At 39.6% G+C, this 18,761-nt stretch overlaps 1 protein-coding gene across 1 annotated transcript in view; it reads left to right on the plus strand.

The window, feature by feature from the left end:
• Nucleotides 1–18,761, plus strand: part of Mhcl (Myosin heavy chain-like) — a 938,273-nt gene that overhangs the window by 666,794 nt on the left and 252,718 nt on the right. The window contains exon 25 of the mRNA XM_090376088.1: nt 18,628–18,751. Coding sequence (XP_090232214.1) covers nt 18,628–18,751 — 124 coding nt within the window. The remainder of the gene's footprint in view (nt 1–18,627; nt 18,752–18,761) is intronic.

Raw genomic sequence — 18,761 nt, forward strand, 5'->3', positions numbered from 1 at the left:
CATTAATTAAGGGTTAATGCAGGAATGTTTTGAAAAGACACCTATCAAGTGCACAGCTCCCACCACCAGGTTAAGGAGATCAACCTTAGATTCCAACTTGATTGCTTTGTCAGGTATGAAAGAGGTAATGGTAACTGTAGACCAGCAAGTTGGCTTCAGTGATAATTAAAATGATGGTGTATGTGGTTAATGATATAATGTAGGACCATCTTGATAGGAATAGTATCCTTAATGGATCACAGCTTCGGTTTGTGAAAAGTAAGTCTTGCCTTACCATTCTGATCAATTATTATGGTCGTAAAACAGCTACATACAAGAAAAAACTCGAACATTATTTATACTGACTCCAAGCCTTTGATATGAATTTAAATAATTATTCGGTAGATTACTGTATTAGGATATAAAATAGCAAGAAAACTCAAGAGCGCAGCACTCATACAATGTGTAGCTATTCATCCCTGCCATAGAATGTTCACAGAATTGGCATTTGCAAATAGTACATGATATTAGTCATCCCTTATGAAACAGCCACACGCTTTTGCATGTGAAATTCTGTAATGTTAATGTATTATGACCATGTGGATTTCTACATGTTTTGACACGAAAAAAATTGGAAAGCTGATTATTCATTCTTGTTGCACTAATCAAACTACATCAAAAAAGCTTAACTGCTCTGTTTCCCTCCTCAAATATTCTAAGGCATATCTCTTTGTCATCATTGTAATTATCCTATATATATATCTCATATTTTCTTAGCCTTTAACAGTGTATTTATGATCTTCAACATTATGGATTCTTGTATAATAAAAACTAAATTCTCATGAACAAGATTCATTCTCATAAGTTTGAAAATACATAGCCTTTGTGATATTTGAAAGTAAAATATCTGTGTATAAGATATTAAATAAAGCTTACTTCACATTGAAGGGTATAACTGTCTCATTGACAAGATATTGTTTAGAGTCTGGCTCAGAAATTCTGGATATGAGATCCACGGTGCAACTTTGTCACTTTGTAAGTGGTGCAAACTGAAATGTGAGTTTGCTTTCAGTCTGCTTTAAAGTTAAGAGAATGTATCCCTGAGACTTCAGAATTTTACTGGAGTGACCCAGCAAGCCACATGAAGTTGTTTTCTGATTGAATTTAACTTGGTGGGAGTACGTTCTTTCACTCCTGACAATATTCTTCATAACCATGTTTCTGCAATTTATGTATAAGGAGTATTTCTTTCTTACAAAAGAAGAAAATTCCTTACTCTCAGGTAGTTTGAAGCATATTCTTACCATGTGTACGCCAGTCTGGGTATATTCTTGCCTTGTGTACGGCATATCCAAAAATTTCATTACTTCATACAGCATGCCCCCCCCCTACTTTTTCTTACTATTGAATACACCGTGAATTGTCTAATTAATAGAGTAAGACTATCTGCGAAAATATCTAAACCTCCCAAACACTTCCAAGTTCATTTCACAAATATGTGGTCTCAATTCTAATCTCAACGAGGTCCATTTCCACTTGCAGTCTGCCAAACCCCATGTACTTTTTCTGACAGGATCTCAGTTATCATTTGATTCAATTACTGCTCATCTCAGTTGCCCAGATTATTCGCTGTATGATTCCTTTCACCTCAAAGGTGTTACTTGTGCATATATCCGTTCCAATATTCCCTGTCAGAGACTTGGTAATTGCAATCTCCTCTTTTCGATCTTCTCTGGCTTAAAATTTCCTTACCTCATTGCGTCAAATTCATCTGTTGTCTCTATCATTCTCCCAACTGCACTAATCACTTGGAGCTCTTTGACTTCCTCTCTTTGCAACTTGACTTCGGCGGCTCCTTAGCCAGGTGGGCAGGAGCAGCAGTGCGTAGCACACGCTTCATGATTAGACTGAGGTTCGAGCCCGTGCCCACCAAATACTGAGGAAGAGGAAATGTCAGGGAATGACCACCGCATATCCCCGGAGAAATATGGCCTTAGTTGCTAATGCTCCTAAAAACCAAATAACAGCAACTTGACTTTCTCCAGTCCAACTTTCCTAACAGTGAGGTAATTTTATTTGGTGATTTTAATGTTCACAATTCCAGCCGGCTTCTGTTTTCTAGTCACACTGACCCAGCTGGTTGAGATGCTGAGGGTTTTGCAATTCCTAATGACTATGCACAGATTATTCATTTACCTACAAGAATACCGGACCATCCTAATTATACAGGCAACACGCTTTATCTTTTTCTCACAAACAACCCTTCTTAGTACAAGGTCGAAGTGAATGGTCCTTTAGGCACATCAGATAACAATTTGGTGATTGTCTCTTCTCCAATGGAGTCGATATCTCACAGCTATTCCCAACCTCATGTTGTTTGGCATTACAAGAATGCAAAATGGGATGACTTGCGAGATTTCTTCTCTTCTCTTCTTTTCTTTGGTCGGACTACTGTTTCAAAACTTCTGATGTCAAAGTTTGCTCAGATCGTGTCAGTGAAATTATTCTTGTAGGAATGGAATCCTTTATCCCACACTCCTCATGGACACTGCTCATCATGGACTAATGTTATTAGTGGAGTCCCTCAGGGTTCAGTGTTGGGTCCATTGTTGTTTTCTGTATTTATAAATGATATTGGTGATTTTCTTTGGTGATTAATGTCAAGCTTAATGTCCAAGTTTCCAAACGATACAAAGGTTGGCAGGGTTGTTAAGGACACTACTGACGCCATGCTGCTGCAACAGGATTTGGAAAGGTTGAGCAGATGGACTGAGAGGTGGTAAATGAAGTTTAACATTGACAAATGTAAAGTACTACATATGGGAAACAGTAACCCCAGAGCAACATATAAACTCTGTGGTACTACGTTGACAGTGGTAGAGAATGAGAAGGGCATGGGGTAATTGTGCAGGCAGATATGAAGTTTCCTGAGCAGTGCAAAAGGGCTGCAAGAGTAGCTCATGGTGTCTTGTCAGTGATATACAGGAATTTTTCTAGCAGCGATAAGGAAGTGATTATTCCCTTGTATATGGCAATGGTCAGGCCTCACCTTGAGTACAGTATACAGATCTGGAGGCCTCATTTCAAGAAGGATGCTGCTGAAGCGAGTACAGAGAAGGGCAATAAGATTAGTGAATGGAACAAAGGGTTGCTGTTACGAAGAAAGGCTTAAGTTTTGCAAATTACAGTGTCTGGAGACAAGGCACCAGCGAGGTGATCTGATAGAGGTGTATAAAGCTTTGAATGGTTTGAGCATGCTCAGTGCTGATGGGATTCTTCCTCTTGCTCAGAATAATCACCTGAGAGGGCATAAATTCAAATTGAGGAAAAACGCATGTAGGATAGATGTGCGGAAATTTGCCTTTAGCCAGCGGGTAGTTGGTTGGTGGAACAGACTTCCATCCCTTGTTGTGGAAGTTGATAGCCTAAATAAATTTAAGGCTCAGCCGGACAGGTATTTCGAACAAATGGAGGGGTGAAATGGGAGTGGTTTTTTTTTTCGGCTGATGCTGCATAAGCACTTGCTTTCTTGCATCATATGCCTCTACTAATGCTGACATTGGTTTTCCAATAAATGTGCTAAGGCTGTTTAAGAGAAGAATGTTGCATATTGTAATTGGCTTGTTTCCAATTCTTCAGTTTCATTTTCTGCCTACACCAAAGCTTGCAACAATTGTAAAGCAGTTATTAATCAGTCGAAACTAGATTTTGAATATGCTAAGAGTAGAAAACTTGCTTCTTGCCCTAATGGTAGCTGAGTATTCTGGTCTCTTGCCAAAGCTATTGGCCGCAACACTTGCCCTTCTCTGCTCCCACCTCTGTCAACACCAGATGGTTCTGTTTTCACTTTGGCCAAGGATAAAGCTGACCTGCTAGCATTCCATTTTTCTTCCAACTCATGTATTAATGATCTTGGTAAAACACCTCCTACCATTCCTAAAACGCTCCATTCAATGCCTCCTGTGGTCTTCCGTCAGAAGGATTTTGACAAATCTTAACGCTAAGAAAGCTCCAGGTCCTGATGGTATTTCTCCACTTTTTCTCAAAACCTGTGCTCCTGAACTTACTCCTGTTCTTTGCCGCCTTTGTTCACTTTCTTATTCCAAAGGTGTTTTTCCCCTCTGCTTGGAAATTTGCTTATATCCAGCCAGTTCCTAAAAAGGGTGGCTAATCCCTCCCATCTATCGTCCAATTGCAATTACTTCTACTCTTTCTAAATTAATGAAGAAATCAATTAACTGCCAACTCTTAAACTGCCTAGAAACCTTCTGTCTGATCAACGATCGCCAGTATGAATTCCATCAGTGTCGATCCACTGACGATATTCTGGTTTATGTTACCCATTTATGGACAAATTCAATGGAAAAGTTTGGTGAAACACAAGCAGTTACTCTTGACATCTCAAAGGCTTTCGGTCGTGTTTGGCAAGAAGGTCTTCTAAACAAGCTTCTATCTTATGGTTTGCCAACTTTTTTTTGTAATTGGTTATCCAGTTTTCTCTCTGATCGCTCCCTGAGGGTGATAGTAGATGGCTCTCTGTCTTTTAACTTCTCCACTAATGCTGGTGTCCCCCAATGTTCAGTTCTTTCCCCCCCACTCTTTTCGTCTTGTATATTAATGACCTTCTTCCATTGACTGGAAATCCTATCCATAGTTTTGCCAATGATAGCACATTGCATTCCACTTTCCATTTTGAGAAACCTTGTCCTGCTCAATCAGCTTCAACTTCTGTAATATCCACTACCAGTTCCTTAAATGGCTATTCCTCAGATTGGGTTGATGTAAGAAGTGGGGTTCCCCAAGGATCAGTATTAGGACCACTGTTGTTTTTAATTTTCATAAACAGCATCGATGAAGGGATAGAGGACGTGATGTCTAAATTTGCAGATGATGTTAAAATTGGTAGAGTAGTTAATGATCACTGTCAAGCTGAGCTTCTTCAGAGAGACCTAGAGAGACTTCCGGAATGATCAGAAAAATGTCAGCTATGCTGGAATCCAACAAAGTGTAAGGTATTACACCTGGGAAACATTAATCCCAAAATAACTTATTCACTTGGTGGAGTTCAACTAAACGTAGTACTGGAGAAAAGGGACTTGGGTGTTATGATACAGTCAGACATGAAATTCTCTGAGCATTGTAAACAGGTTGCAAGGATGGCCCATGGTGTCCTATCGATATCTATCAAACTTTTGCAAGTAGAGATAGGGACGTAATAATCCCATTATATAAGGCTTTTGTTAGACCACACTTGGAATACTGTGTTCAGGTATGGAGACCGCACCTAGAGAAAGACATCGAGCTTCTTGAGAGGGTGCAAAGACGGGTAACTCGCCTGGTGAGATCGCCAAAAAGGCGTCCTTATGAAGAAAGACTTCGAATATGTGGGTTACAGAGTTTGGAAACTAGACACCTTAGAGGAGATTTAATTGAGGTGTTTAAGGCTCTGAGAGGCATCAGTAAAATGAATGAGGAAGAAATTTTCAAGATTATAAATGATGCTAGAAGTAGGGGACATAAATTCAAGTTACGGCGGGGGGGGGTGGATGTTTAGATTGGACTGCAGGAAGTTTTATTTTAGCCAGTAGGCAACTTATTCCAATAATTATAAATTATTGGAATAAGTTGCCTACATGGGTGGTAGAGGCTGACAGTTTGGGGAAATTCAAAGGTCATCTGGATAGTACCTTCAGGTCAGGGAAGCGCATAAGATGATAGGTTTAATTTCCTTTTCTTTATTAATTATTATTTATTTTTTTATTTTTTTTTTTATTATTATTTTTATTATTTTTTTATCATTGTTTTATTCATTTTTTTTTTTTTTTTTTTTTTTTTTTTTTTTTTTCTCTTTGGTTGGTGCAGCATAAGCCATAGGCTTTCTTTGCACCATGCGGCCATTACTAATACTAATTTAATTAGTAATGCGGCCATTACTAATACCAGTTTTTTCTCTGATCGCTCACTGAGGGTGATGGTAGTTGGCTCTTTGTCTTCTAACTTCTCCACTAATGCTGGTGTCCCCCAAGGTTCAGTTCTTTCCCCCACTCTTTTCGTCTTGTATATTAATGACCTTCTTCGATTGGTCGGAAATCCTATCCATAGTTTTGCTGATGATAGCATATTGCATTCCACTTTCCACTTTGAGAAACCTTGTGCTCAATCAGCTTCAATTTTTCAAGTATCTGCTACCAATTCTTTTAATGCCAATCTCCAGGTAATTCTCCAGTGGAGCAAAGACAACTTAGTTGACTTCAATCCTTCTAAAACTCAGTCTTGTCTTATATCTCCTGGACTGTACTTGTTAACAGGAGAGATTGCTTCTACAGGGATGGGATACACTTAAATAGAAAGGGTGCAAGAATTTTTGCTTATGCTGTCGAGGCAGTGTTAGGTGGGTCGGAAAACTGCTAGTTGGGGGGGGATACAAGGACTAATAGATTAACAGTAGCCACTGGCAGAGGTGGAAGTGATTCTTGCACTGCTTCTATTGAAATGAGCAGAAGCCTGAAAAACAAGATGCAGGATATTTCAGAGACTGCTGGGAGTCATTGCGGTACAAGTAAACATGGGTTGTGTTAGGGTAGCTAAGAATAGAAACAGGTGCATGTATACCTGCGTGTACACCAATGCTAGGAGTTTGGTAAATAAATTTGATGAATTTGAGGTATTGCTCAAAACATCAAAGGCAGATATTGTTGGGATATCAGAGACGTGGTGTCACACAGATATAAGTAATGCGGAACTGGAATTTGGGGAATACAATGTGTATAGAAAGAATAGACAGGACAGGAGGGGAGGAGGGGTTATGCTATTAATTAAGAAACACATAAAGTCCAAGGAAGTGAAGCCAGTCGACATCGATGGACAGGGCAGTGTCGAGTCAGTTTGGTGTGACATAAGCATAGGGAAATCAAAATTGAGAGTAGGAGTGTGCTATAGGCCTAATGACTCTGATGAGTATAATAAGATATTGTACAGGGAAATAGAGTGGGCCAGTAAATCAGAGAGTCTTATAATGGGGGATTTTAATTTCCCAGATATTGACTGGAATTTGTGGGTTGGTCACTCGCAAACTAGCAAGGCTTTTGTGAATTTATTGGATGATTGTTTTCTACATCAGCATGTTCGTGAGGCAACAAGAGGGAGCAATACTCTTGATCTGATTATCAGTAGTGATTTTTCATGCATTAAGAATCTGCAGATAAATGAACCACTAGGTGGCAGTGATCACAGTGTGTTGAAGTGGGATTTACTCAAGGAGGTAACTACCATCAGAGGTAAAGGGAAGGGTTTTTGTTTTCGTAAAGACGACTATGATGGTCTGAGACAGTACTTAAATTCTATACAGTGGGACCAACTGATGATGTTACCAACAGCAAACTCAAAATGGGAAGCATTCAAGGAACTAATCTTGGAGGCTACCAGGCTTTACATACCAAATAAGAAATATTGTTCAAGGTTTAGGCCTAAATGGTTGTCAGATGAACTAATGAGACATGAGGCAGAGAAGAAAAATGCATGGGATACATACAAATTAATGGGTGACATGGAAGCCTATTGAAGATATAAGTTGGTCTGTAACCAAGTCACAAAGGAGATTAGGCAGGCAAAGGCAGACTACGAAAAATCCTTGGCTAAGGATGCAAAGAAAAACAGAAAAGAGTTCTTTACATATTTAAACTCGAGAAGGAAAGGGATGAATCAGATTGGTCCACTGGATATTGATGGTTCAAGAGTTGAGGATCCTGCTCAGGTGGCTAACAATCTAAACGAGTATTTTGCATCTACATTCACGCATGAGGAGTTATTCAGGAAGGAGAATGATGTAGGTAAAGTAAACATTGGCAGTGAGCTGGATGATTTTGTAATAACTGAGAGGAAAGTGGAGGAGAGATTGTTGAGGATAAACATAAAAAAGGCACCTGGGGTGGATGGGATCTATCCAGTTATATTAAAGGAGGCAGCAAAGGAAGTAAGCAAACCCCTAGCCATAATTATGAGAGCTTCTTTGGACTCAGGGGAGGTACCCATAGACTGGAGATGTGCAAATGTAACCCCAATTCACAAAGGAGGATCAAAGGCTGACACAAGTAATTATAGACCTGTTAGTTTAACTTCTGTTCCAGGTAAGTTAATGGAGGCACTGGTTAAAGAAGCACTGCAGGATCATCTAGACAAGAATTCAGTTATAGCTCAGAGGCAGCATGGTTTTGTTAAGGGCAGGTCTTGCCTGACCAATTTGATTGGATACTATGATGTAGTCACAAAAGAACTGGATGCAGGGAATAACTTTGATATTATATATTTGGATCTTAGAAAGGCTTTTGATACTGTTGCACATGGAAGACTGCTGCACAAATTAGAGCAGTGTGGCATTGGAGGCAAATTGCTGCTATGGATAAGGGGATGGTTGAGTGGCAGAAGACAGAGAGTGGTAATCAATGGACACTGCTCAACGTGGACTAATGTTATTAGTGGAGTTCCTCAGGGTTCAGTGTTGGGTCCGTTGTTGTTTTCGGTGTTTATGAATGATATTGATGATGGGATATCAAGTTTAATGTCCAAGTTTGCAGATGATACAAAGGTTGGCAGGGTTGTTAAGGACACTACTGACGCTATGCTGCTGCAACAGGATCTGGAAAGGTTGAACAGATGGGCTGAGAGGTGGCAAATGAAGTTTAACATTGACAAATGTAAAGTACTACATATGGAAAACAGTAACCCCAGAGCAACGTATCAACTCTGCAGTACTACATTGACAGTGGTGGAGAATGAAAAGGACCTGGGGGTAATTGTGCAGGCAGATATGAAGTTCTCTGAGCAGTGCAGACGAGCTGCAAGAGTAGCTCATGGTGTCTTGTCAATGATATACAGGAATTTTTCTAGCAGGGATAAGGAGGTGATTATTCCCTTGTATAAGGCAATGGTTAGGCCACATCTTGAGTACTGTATACAGGTCTGGAGGCCTCATTTCAAGAAGGATGTAGAGCTGCTGGAACGGGTACAGAGAAGGGCAACAAGATTAGTGAATGGAACAAAGGGTTGCTCTTACGAAGAAAGGCTTAAGTTTTGCAAATTACAGAGTCTGGAGACTAGGCACCGGCGAGGTGATCTGATAGAGGTGTATAAGGCTTTGAATGGTTTGAGCATGCTCAATGCCAATGTGATTCTTCATCTTGCTCAGAAAAATCACCTGAGAGGGCATAAATTCAAATTGAGGAAGGACGGATGTCGGATAGATGTGCGGAAATTTGCCTTTGGCCAGCGGGTGGTTGGTTGGTGGAACCGACTTCCATCACTTGTTGTTGAAGTTGATAGCCTAAACAAATTTAAGGCTCAACTGGACAGGTATTTCGAACGAACGGAGGGGTGAAATGGGAGTGGGTTTTTTTTTTTTTTTTTTTTGGCTGATGCTGAATAAGCTTGCTTTCTTGCATCATATGCCTCTACTAATGCTAATCTCACAAAAAGGATTCTTCTGCTCCTGTGCTTATCTTTGGTGACACTCCGATTTCTAGGCAAGATGATATACCGTATCCCTTTTGGGGATTACTCTGACTTCTAATCTCCCTTGGCACAAGCACATTACAAATACTATATTACTTACTCTGCATCTAAAAAACTTGGTTTTCTCTTTCGCTCTCGGCGTTACATTTCTTCTAAATACTGTAGCTATTTACTCTGTACAAATCTCAAATCCGCCCTACCATGGAACATATTCATTCCACAACTGGGGCGGTACCCCCAAAACTTCTCTCAGCTTCTAGATTTCATTCAGAAGAGGGCAGTTAAGTTAATTAATGACTCATCTCTAACAGAGTCTCTCCACTCACTGTCTCATAGACTTACTGTTTCTGCTGCATGCCTTTTCTACAGATACTTCTATGGGCAGTGTTCTTCTGAATTGACTTCTATAATTCCCGCTCTCTCTCTCAAAACAGTTAAAACATTTGCCGCCACCAGCCAACATCCATTTACTGCCCAAACTCAAACTCACAGAACCAACTTTTCAACTTCCTTGTTTATTCATTCAACTGCCGATTTCTGGAATAACCTTCCTTCATACGTATTTCCGGAAAATTACAGTCTACAGAAGTTCAAGTCTAATGTCAACAAATATTTTCTTTCGACTTTTCAACCTCCAACCCATGCACGGTACTAAGTACTATCGGTTCTAATATCTCTCGTGTTTGGGGTTTTGATGATTAAAAAAAAAAAAAAAAAAAAAAAGTTATGAACTAAGACATTTCCATGCTGATATTAAATGTATACATAGGCGTGTTTGTAGAAGCTTTAATTTCAGCATGTTTGCCATCCACGTATAACCACTCCACTTCTGCTGAACTGATTTTCATAATTTTATATTTTGTTCCTTTGGAAATAATTGTCTAGCCATCCTAAAATTCATAAAATTGGATGGCTAGAATTCCAACAGTTATAAATATTTATTTATCATTATTTTTGATTATGCATATCTCGAATTTTTCACAAAGTGTAAGTGAAAATGCCTGTTGGATGTTCAGGCATTTCTCAATAAAGAAAATACGGATTGATACCAAATGTTCAGTGGGTGTTCTCTTGATTCCTGGGAAGGTTAAAGACCAAATTCCATTTCACAACCTTTTATTTTGCTCTTATGACGTTACTTCTTGTTCATACTTATATTTGTTTACTTTTGCACAAGAACGTTAAAGTAATTTGAGAGTATCCGAGTGCTGCAGTATTATCAGGTAAAAATAAAAAAAAAAAAAAATCAGATGATTCGCCTGAGCTCGAACTGCGGTAAACTCAAACGTCTATGCTACCACGCACGCGTTTTGAGTTTACCGCAGTTCGAACTTAGGTGACTATTAATTGTGATACAATTATTACGTGACCGTAATAATTGTATTCATTGTTAAAATTAATGGATCTTTTGTAAACTCCTCTGACTAAATTGCGTGTGCTTTGTGATCGATTTGCTGGGTCTAAAACCAAAGTTTCCGAGAGAGAGAGGAAAAAAGCCATGCTACTGTCACCTGAGACTAACTAACTTGCACATACCTCAAGAGTTCTTATCTGTTACCCCAGCTGGACATATCATCTAGATGTTCTGGTGGCAGAAACGTTTCAAGTGAGCGGGTAGCTAATTCCAGGTAAGCCAGCCTAAAATACTTCAAGGGTTGTGTTAGGGTTGTTAAATATACAAGAACAGTAAGTCTTAATTGTTTATATAGTAATGTTAGAAGTGTCGTCAATAAAATGAGCGAATTCGAACTGCTGGTTAAAACAAGTAACGCGGACATAATAGGGCTTACGGAGACGTGGTGCCACCCGGAAATTGGGGATGATGAGTTCCAGTACGGCTTGTATAATGTATTTAGGAAGGATAGGGTAGATAGAAGGAGTGGTGGGGTAATGCTTCTTATCACAAGCAGCCTGAGTGCGACGATAGCTTTCCCTGATTCAGACGTTTCACATGCTAGTATAGAATCTGTATGGTGTGAGATGGTTGGAAACAAAGGTATAATGCGACTAGGAGTAATCTATAGACCACGTGATTGTGAAGATTATGACGAAAGCCTCTACATGCAAATGGAATGAGCAAGTAAGCGTCAGTGTCTTATTATGGGTGATTTCAATTTGTCTCTAATTGATTGGAGTAAATGTGAAGGAAACTCGACATGGGGAACAAAATTTTTAAATCAACTAGATGAGTGTTATTTGTATCAACATGTCAGGGAAAGTACTAGAGAAAAGAATATCCTAGACCTCATCATCACCCATGAATCAGATGACATAACAGGGCTGACAGTAGAGGAACCAGTAGCAGGAAGTGATCACGGAGTTCTACGGTGGATAATGATGAGAGAGGTAGCAGCAGTAAAAGGCAAAGGAATGGGTTTTAATTTCAGAAAAGGAAATTACGATGCCTTAACGTGGCCTCTATTAACTGGGTAGATATCGCGCAGAGAATGAATACATTTGAACTGTGGTATGCTTTTAAAACATTAATCACAGATGCCTTGAATGCGTATTTACCATTAAAAAAATACTCCACGAGGAGGGTTCCCAGTTGGATGAATAGTGAAGTTGCCACATTACTCGAGCAGAAAAAGGTGGCATGGAAAGGTTACAGAGCAATAAAAAGTACTGAAGCCTATAACAGCTACAAGATTATCTGTAATAGAGCCACAGAAAAGGTTCGACAGGCAAAGGCAGTTTATGAGAAATCACTAGCAAGCAGAGCAAAGAGGGGGGGGGGATAAGGAATTCTTCACATATATAAATGCCAAGAAGAGCAGGCAAACCAGATCGGACCTTTACGTAAGGGAAAGGGGATAGTATTAAATACACCAGCTGCCGTTGCAGATGAACTCAACAGTTATTTTTCATCGATATTTACAAATGAAAAACCTTTTGTGGCAATGGGAAATTGTGGGGGCGAAGTTGAAAAATATGTAATTAATGATATTGAAATTTCGCAAGATTATTTAATGAAAAAACTTTCGAGCCTACAGGCCAGTAAGGCTCCTGGAGTTGATGGAATATACCCTATAATCTTAAGGGAGGCGGCAAGTGAGTGCATTGAACCATTGAGGCTAATTATGCAAGCATCACTAGACTCTGGGGAGATTCCCTTGGATTGGAAAAGTGCCAATGTATCTCCAGTATATAAGGGTGGCTCTAAGAGTGAAGCAACGGCCTCGGTAGCCGAGTGGGCAGGAGCGGGAGTGCAGTAGCACACGCTCTTTGAGTAGACCGGGGTTCAAGCCCCTGACTGCTGAATACGGTCGATCTGCCAACCCGCACTGGACCAGCGTGGCAGATTATGGTCCATTTCCCTCAGCATGAATTGTTGAGGAGGCTTCCATCCTGCAGTGGGTTGATAATGGCTGCACTTTACTTTACTTTACTTTACTAAGAGTGAAGTGGGAAATTATTGACCTGTCAGTCTGACTTCAGTGGTAGGGAAAATCATGGAGGCAATGATTAGGGGTGGAATTCAGGATCATTTGGATCGAATTGAAATTCTCAAGGATACTCAGCATGGTTTTGTTAAGGAAAAATCATGTTTAACAAATCTGGTTCGCTATTTTGAAAGGGTCACTCACGAGCTGGATTTAGGGAATAATTTCGACATTGTTTATTTAGATTACAGCAAAGCTTTTGACTCAGTCCCATATGAGCGGTTGCTTTATAAGCTGGAACAGGTTGGAATCACTGGGAAAATCCTTAGATGGCTTCAGGGCAGGAGGCAGAGGGTTGCGATAAATGGCTGTTCCTCAGATTTATTTATTTTTTTTTTTATGTGAACCCCAAACACGAGAGGTATTAGAACCTATAGTACTTAGTACCGTGCTTGGGTTGGAGGTTGAGAAGACGAAAGAAGATATTTGTTGACATTGGACTTGAACTTCTGTAGATTGTAATTTTCAGGAAATACGTATGAAGGAAGGTTGTTCCAGAAAACAGCAGTTAAAGGAATAAATGAGGAAGATGAAAAGTTGGTTCTGTGGATTTGAAGTTGGGCAGTAAATGGATGTTGGCGGCACATGTTCGGACTGTTTTGCAAGAGAGAGCGGGAATTATAGAAGCTACTTCAGAAGAACAGTGCTCATGGAAGTATCTGTGGAAGAGGCATGCAGCAGAAACAGTGCGTCTATGACAAAGCGAGTGGAGAGACTCTGTTAGAGATGAATCATTAATTATCCTAACTGCCCTCTTCTGAATGGAATCAAGAAGCCCGAGAGAGGTTTTTGCGGCACCACCCCAGATGTGGGAACAATATTCCATGGCAGGGCGGATTTGCGATTTATACAGAGTGAGCAGCTGTTTGGAAGAAAAGTAACGCCGAGAGCGAAAGAGAAAACCAAGTTTTTTAGATGCATAGGAAGCAATATTTGTAATGTGCTTGTGCCAAGACAGATTAGAAGTCAGGGTTATCCCCAAAAGAGATATATTCTTTTGCCTAGAAATTGGAGTGTCACTAAAGATAAGCATAGGAGCAGAAGAATCCTTTTTGCGAGATATAAGACAAGACTGAGTTTTAGAAGGGTTGAAATCAACTAAGTTGTCTTTGCCCCACTGGCGAATTACCTGAAGATCGGCATTTAAGGAATTGGTAGCAGATTTTCGAGAAGTTGAAGCTGATTGAGCAGGACAAGGTTTCTCAAAATGGAAAGTTGAATGCAATGTGCTATCATCGGGAAAACTATGGATAGGATTTCCAGTCAGTGGAAGAAGGTCATTGATATACAAGAGGAAAATAGTGGGGAAAAGATCTGAACCTTGGGGGACACCGGCATTAGTGGAGAAGTTAGAAGACAGAGAGCCATCAACCATTACCCTCAGTGAACGATCAGAGAGAAAACTGGATAACCAATTACTAAAAACAGTTGGCAAACCATAAGATGGAAGCTTGTTTAGAAGACCTTTATGCCAAACACGATCAAAAGCCTTTGAGATGTCAACAGAAACTACTTGTGTTTCATCGAACCATTCCATTGAATTAGTCCATAAATGGGTAACATAGGCCAGAATATCACCAGTTGATCGACACTGACGGAATCCATACTGGTGATCGTTGATCAGACGGAAGGTTTCTAGGTAGTTTAAGAGTTGGCGGTTAATTGATTTCTCCATTACTTTAGAAAGAGTAGAAGTAATTGCAATTGGACGATAATTGGATGGGAGGGATTTGTCACGCTTTTTAGGAACTGGCTGGATATGAGCAAATTTCCAAGCAGAAGGAAAAACACCTTTGGAATAAGAAAGTGAAAAAAGGCGGCAAAGAACAGGAGTAAATTCAGGAGCACAGGTTTTGAGAACCAGTGGAGAAATACCATCGTGACCAGGAGCTTTCTTAGCATCGAGATTCATCAAAATCCTTCTGATATCCTTTTGACGGAAGACCACAGGAGGCATTGAATGGAGTGTGTTGGGAATGGTGGGAGGTGTTTTACCAAGATCATTAATACATGAGCTGGAATAAAAATGGGAAACTAGCAGGTCAGGTTTATCCTTGGCTGAAGTGACAACAGAACCATCTGGTTTGGACAGAGGTGGGAGCAGAGATGGGCAAAAGTTGCGGCCAATAGCTTTGGCAAGAGACCAGAATGCTCGGCTACCATTAGGGCAAGAAGCAAGTTTTCTACTCTTAGCCTGTTCAAACTCTAGTTTGGATTGATTAATAACTGCTTTACAATTGTTGTGAGCTTTGGTGTAGGCAGAAAATGAAACTGAAGAATTAGAAACGAGCCAATTACGATATGCAACATTCTTCTCTTGGACAGCCTTAGCTCATTTATTGGAAAACCAAGGTTTAGATAAAGGACGAGATTTTAAAGTGGAGTATGGGATAAAGGATTCCATTCCTGCAAGAATAATTTCACTGACACGATCTGAGCAAACGTTGACATCAGAACTTTTGAAACAGTAATCCGACCAAGGAAAAGAAGAAAAGAAATCTCGCAGGTCATCCCGTTTTGCATTCTTGTAATGCCAAACAACACGAGGTTGGGAATAGCCATGAGATAAAGGTTCCATTGGAGAAGAGACAATCACCAAGTTGTGAACTGAAGTGCCTAAAGGACCCCCTCACTTTGACCGTGTTCTTAGAAGGGTTGTTTGTGAGAAAAAGATCAAGCGTATTGGCTGTATGATTAGGATTTTCCGGTATTCTTGTAGGTAAATGAAAAATCTGTGCTAGGTCATTAGTAATTGCAAAAGCCTCAGCATCTCGACTTACTGGGTCGGTGTGACTAGAAAATGGAAGCCAGCTGGAGTTGTGAACATTAACATCACCAAGGAAAATTACCTCACTGTTAGGAAAGTTGGACTGGAGAAAGTCAAGTTGCAACGAGAGGAAGTCAAAGAGCTCCAAGTGATTAATGGAGTTGGGAGAACGGTAGAGACAACAGATGAATTTGACACAATGAGGTAGAGAGATTTTAAGCCAGAGAAGATCAAAGAGAGGAGATTCCAAATTGCCAAGTCTCTGATGGGGAATATCGGAACGGACATATGCACAAGTACCACCTTTGAGGCGAAAGGAATCATACAGCGAATAATTTGGGCATCTGAGATGACCAGTAGTTGATTCAACCGATAACTGAGATTCTGTCAGAAAAAGTACATGAGGTTTGGCAGACTGCAAGTGGAAATGGACATCGTTGAGATTAGAATTGAGACCACGTATATTTGTGAAATGAATTAGGAAGTCCTTGGGAGGTTTAGATCTTTTCGCAGATAAGCTTGCTCTATTAGTTTGACAATTCATGGTGTATTCAATAGTAAGAAAAAGTGGGTGGGACATGCTGTATGAAGTAATGAATTTTTGAATATGGCTTACATGTGGTAAGAATATACCCAGATCCTTGACATAACGTGGCCTCGACAATGCTCCCCACATACACACTACTCGGACTCCCTCCAGTCACTATCTGGCAGAGTAGAGTAGAGTAGAGGTAGCAAGATTATACACTAGCTGATCCGGAAGCCTCCTAGAGAGTTACCAATAGGTCCGGTCCGGTGTACTAACTAGCGGCCGGCCTGCGAAATGGGTTGATGTAAGAAGTGTGGTTCCCCAAAGATCAGTATTAGGACCACTGTTGTTTTTAATTTTCATAAACGACATCGATGAAGGGAGAGAGGACGTGATGTCTAAATTTGCAGATGATGTTAAAATTGGTAGAGTAGTTAATGATCACTGTCAAGCTGAGCTTCTTCAGAGAGACCTAGAGAGACTTCAGGAATGGTCAGAAAAATGGCAGCTATGCTTTAATCCAACAAAGTGTAAGGTATTACACCTGGGAAACATTAATCCCAAAATAACTTATTCACTTGGTGGATTTCTACTAAACGTAGTACTGGAGAAAAGGGACTTGGGTGTTATGATACAGTCAGACATGAAATTCTCTGAGCATTGTAAACAGGTTGCAAGGATGGCCCATGGTGTCCTATCGATATCTATCAAACTTTTGCAAGTAGAGATAGGGACGTAATAATCCCATTATATAAGGCTTTTGTTAGACCACACTTGGAATACTGTGTTCAGGTATGGAGACCGCACCTAGAGAAAGACATCGAGCTTCTTGAAAGGGTGCAAAGACGGGTAACTCGCCTGGTGAGATCGCCAAAAAGGCGTCCTTATGAAGAAAGACTTCGAATATGTGGGTTACAGAGTTTGGAAACTAGACACCTTAGAGGAGATTTAATTGAGGTGTTTAAGGCTCTGAGAGGCATCAGTAAAATGAATGAGGAAGAAATTTTCAAGATTATAAATGATGCTAGAAGTAGGGGACATAAATTCAAGTTACGGCGGGGGGGGGTGGATGTTTAGATTGGACTGCAGGAAGTTTTATTTTAGCCAGTAGGCAACTTATTCCAATAATTATAAATTATTGGAATAAGTTGCCTACATGGGTGGTAGAGGCTGACAGTTTGGGGAAATTCAAAGGTCATCTGGATAGTACCTTCAGGTCAGGGAAGCGCATAAGATGATAGGTTTAATTTCCTTTTCTTTATTAATTATTATTTATTTTTTTATTTTTTTTTTTATTATTATTTTTATTATTTTTTTATCATTGTTTTATTCATTTTTTTTTTTTTTTTTTTTTTTTTTTTTTCTCTTTGGTTGGTGCAGCATAAGCCATAGGCTTTCTTTGCACCATGCGGCCATTACTAATACTAATTTCTGGGTAATTCTCCAGTGGGGCAAAGACAACTTAGTTGATTTCAATCCTTCTAAAACTCAGTCTTGTCTTATATCTTGCAAAAAGAATTCTTCTGCTCTTATGCTTATCTTTGGTGACACTCCGATTTCTAGACTAGTTGATATATCTCTTTTGGGGGATTACCCTGACTTCTAATCTCTCTTGGCACAAGTACATTACAAATATTGCTTTCTCTGCATCAAAGAACTTGGTCTTCTCTTTCGCTCTCAGTGTTACTTTTCTTCCAAACAGCTGTTCACTCTGTACAAATCACAAATCTGCCATACCGTGGAATATTGTTCTCACATCTGGGGCAATGTCCCCAAAACCTCTCTCTGAGACGTCTAGATACCATTCAGAAGAGGGCAGTTAGGTTAATTAATGACTCATCTCTAACAGAGTTTCTCCACTCGCTGAATCATAAACTTACTGTTTCTGCTGCATGCCTTTTTTTACAGATACTTCCATGGGCACTGTTCTTCTGAATTGGCTTCTTTAATTCCAGCTCTCTCTTTCAAAACAGTCCGAACATGTACCACCACCAACCAACGTCCATTTACTGTCCAACATAAAACTCACAGAACCAACTTTTCATCTTCCTCATGTATTCATTCAGCTGCCTTTTTCTGGAACAGCCTTCCTTCATATGTCTTTTCTGAAAATTAGTCTACAGAAGTTCAAGTCTAATGTCAAGAAATATCTTCTTTCATCTCCTCAACCTCCAGTTCAAGAACGGTACTAAGTACGATAGGTTCTAATACCTCTCATGTTTGGGGTTTTCATTAAAAAAAAAAAAAAAAAAATCATTATTTTGTTATTTAATTTTTCATTATTAAATTCGATTGCATGTCTTAATATTTATTCTTAATATAAAATTTATAGTTATGTTTATTATATTTATTTAATATTATGCTTATTTAATATTTATTCATATTTTTGCTTTATACATCAGATTTGATACAGAGCTGAGTTTATCACAGGAAGAAGTAAGGAAAGAACGCATGCTGAAAGAAAAACTTCAGAGAGAAAAAGACTCATGCCTAGCAGAAAAATATTCTTTGGAGCAAGAGCTTCAGGTATGTTGAA

The sequence above is a fragment of the Mastigoproctus giganteus genome, chromosome 1 (assembly GCF_048544385.1).
Source record: "Mastigoproctus giganteus isolate SK-2022 chromosome 1, ASM4854438v1, whole genome shotgun sequence".
In the NCBI taxonomy this organism is placed as follows: Eukaryota; Metazoa; Arthropoda; class Arachnida; order Uropygi; family Thelyphonidae; genus Mastigoproctus; species Mastigoproctus giganteus.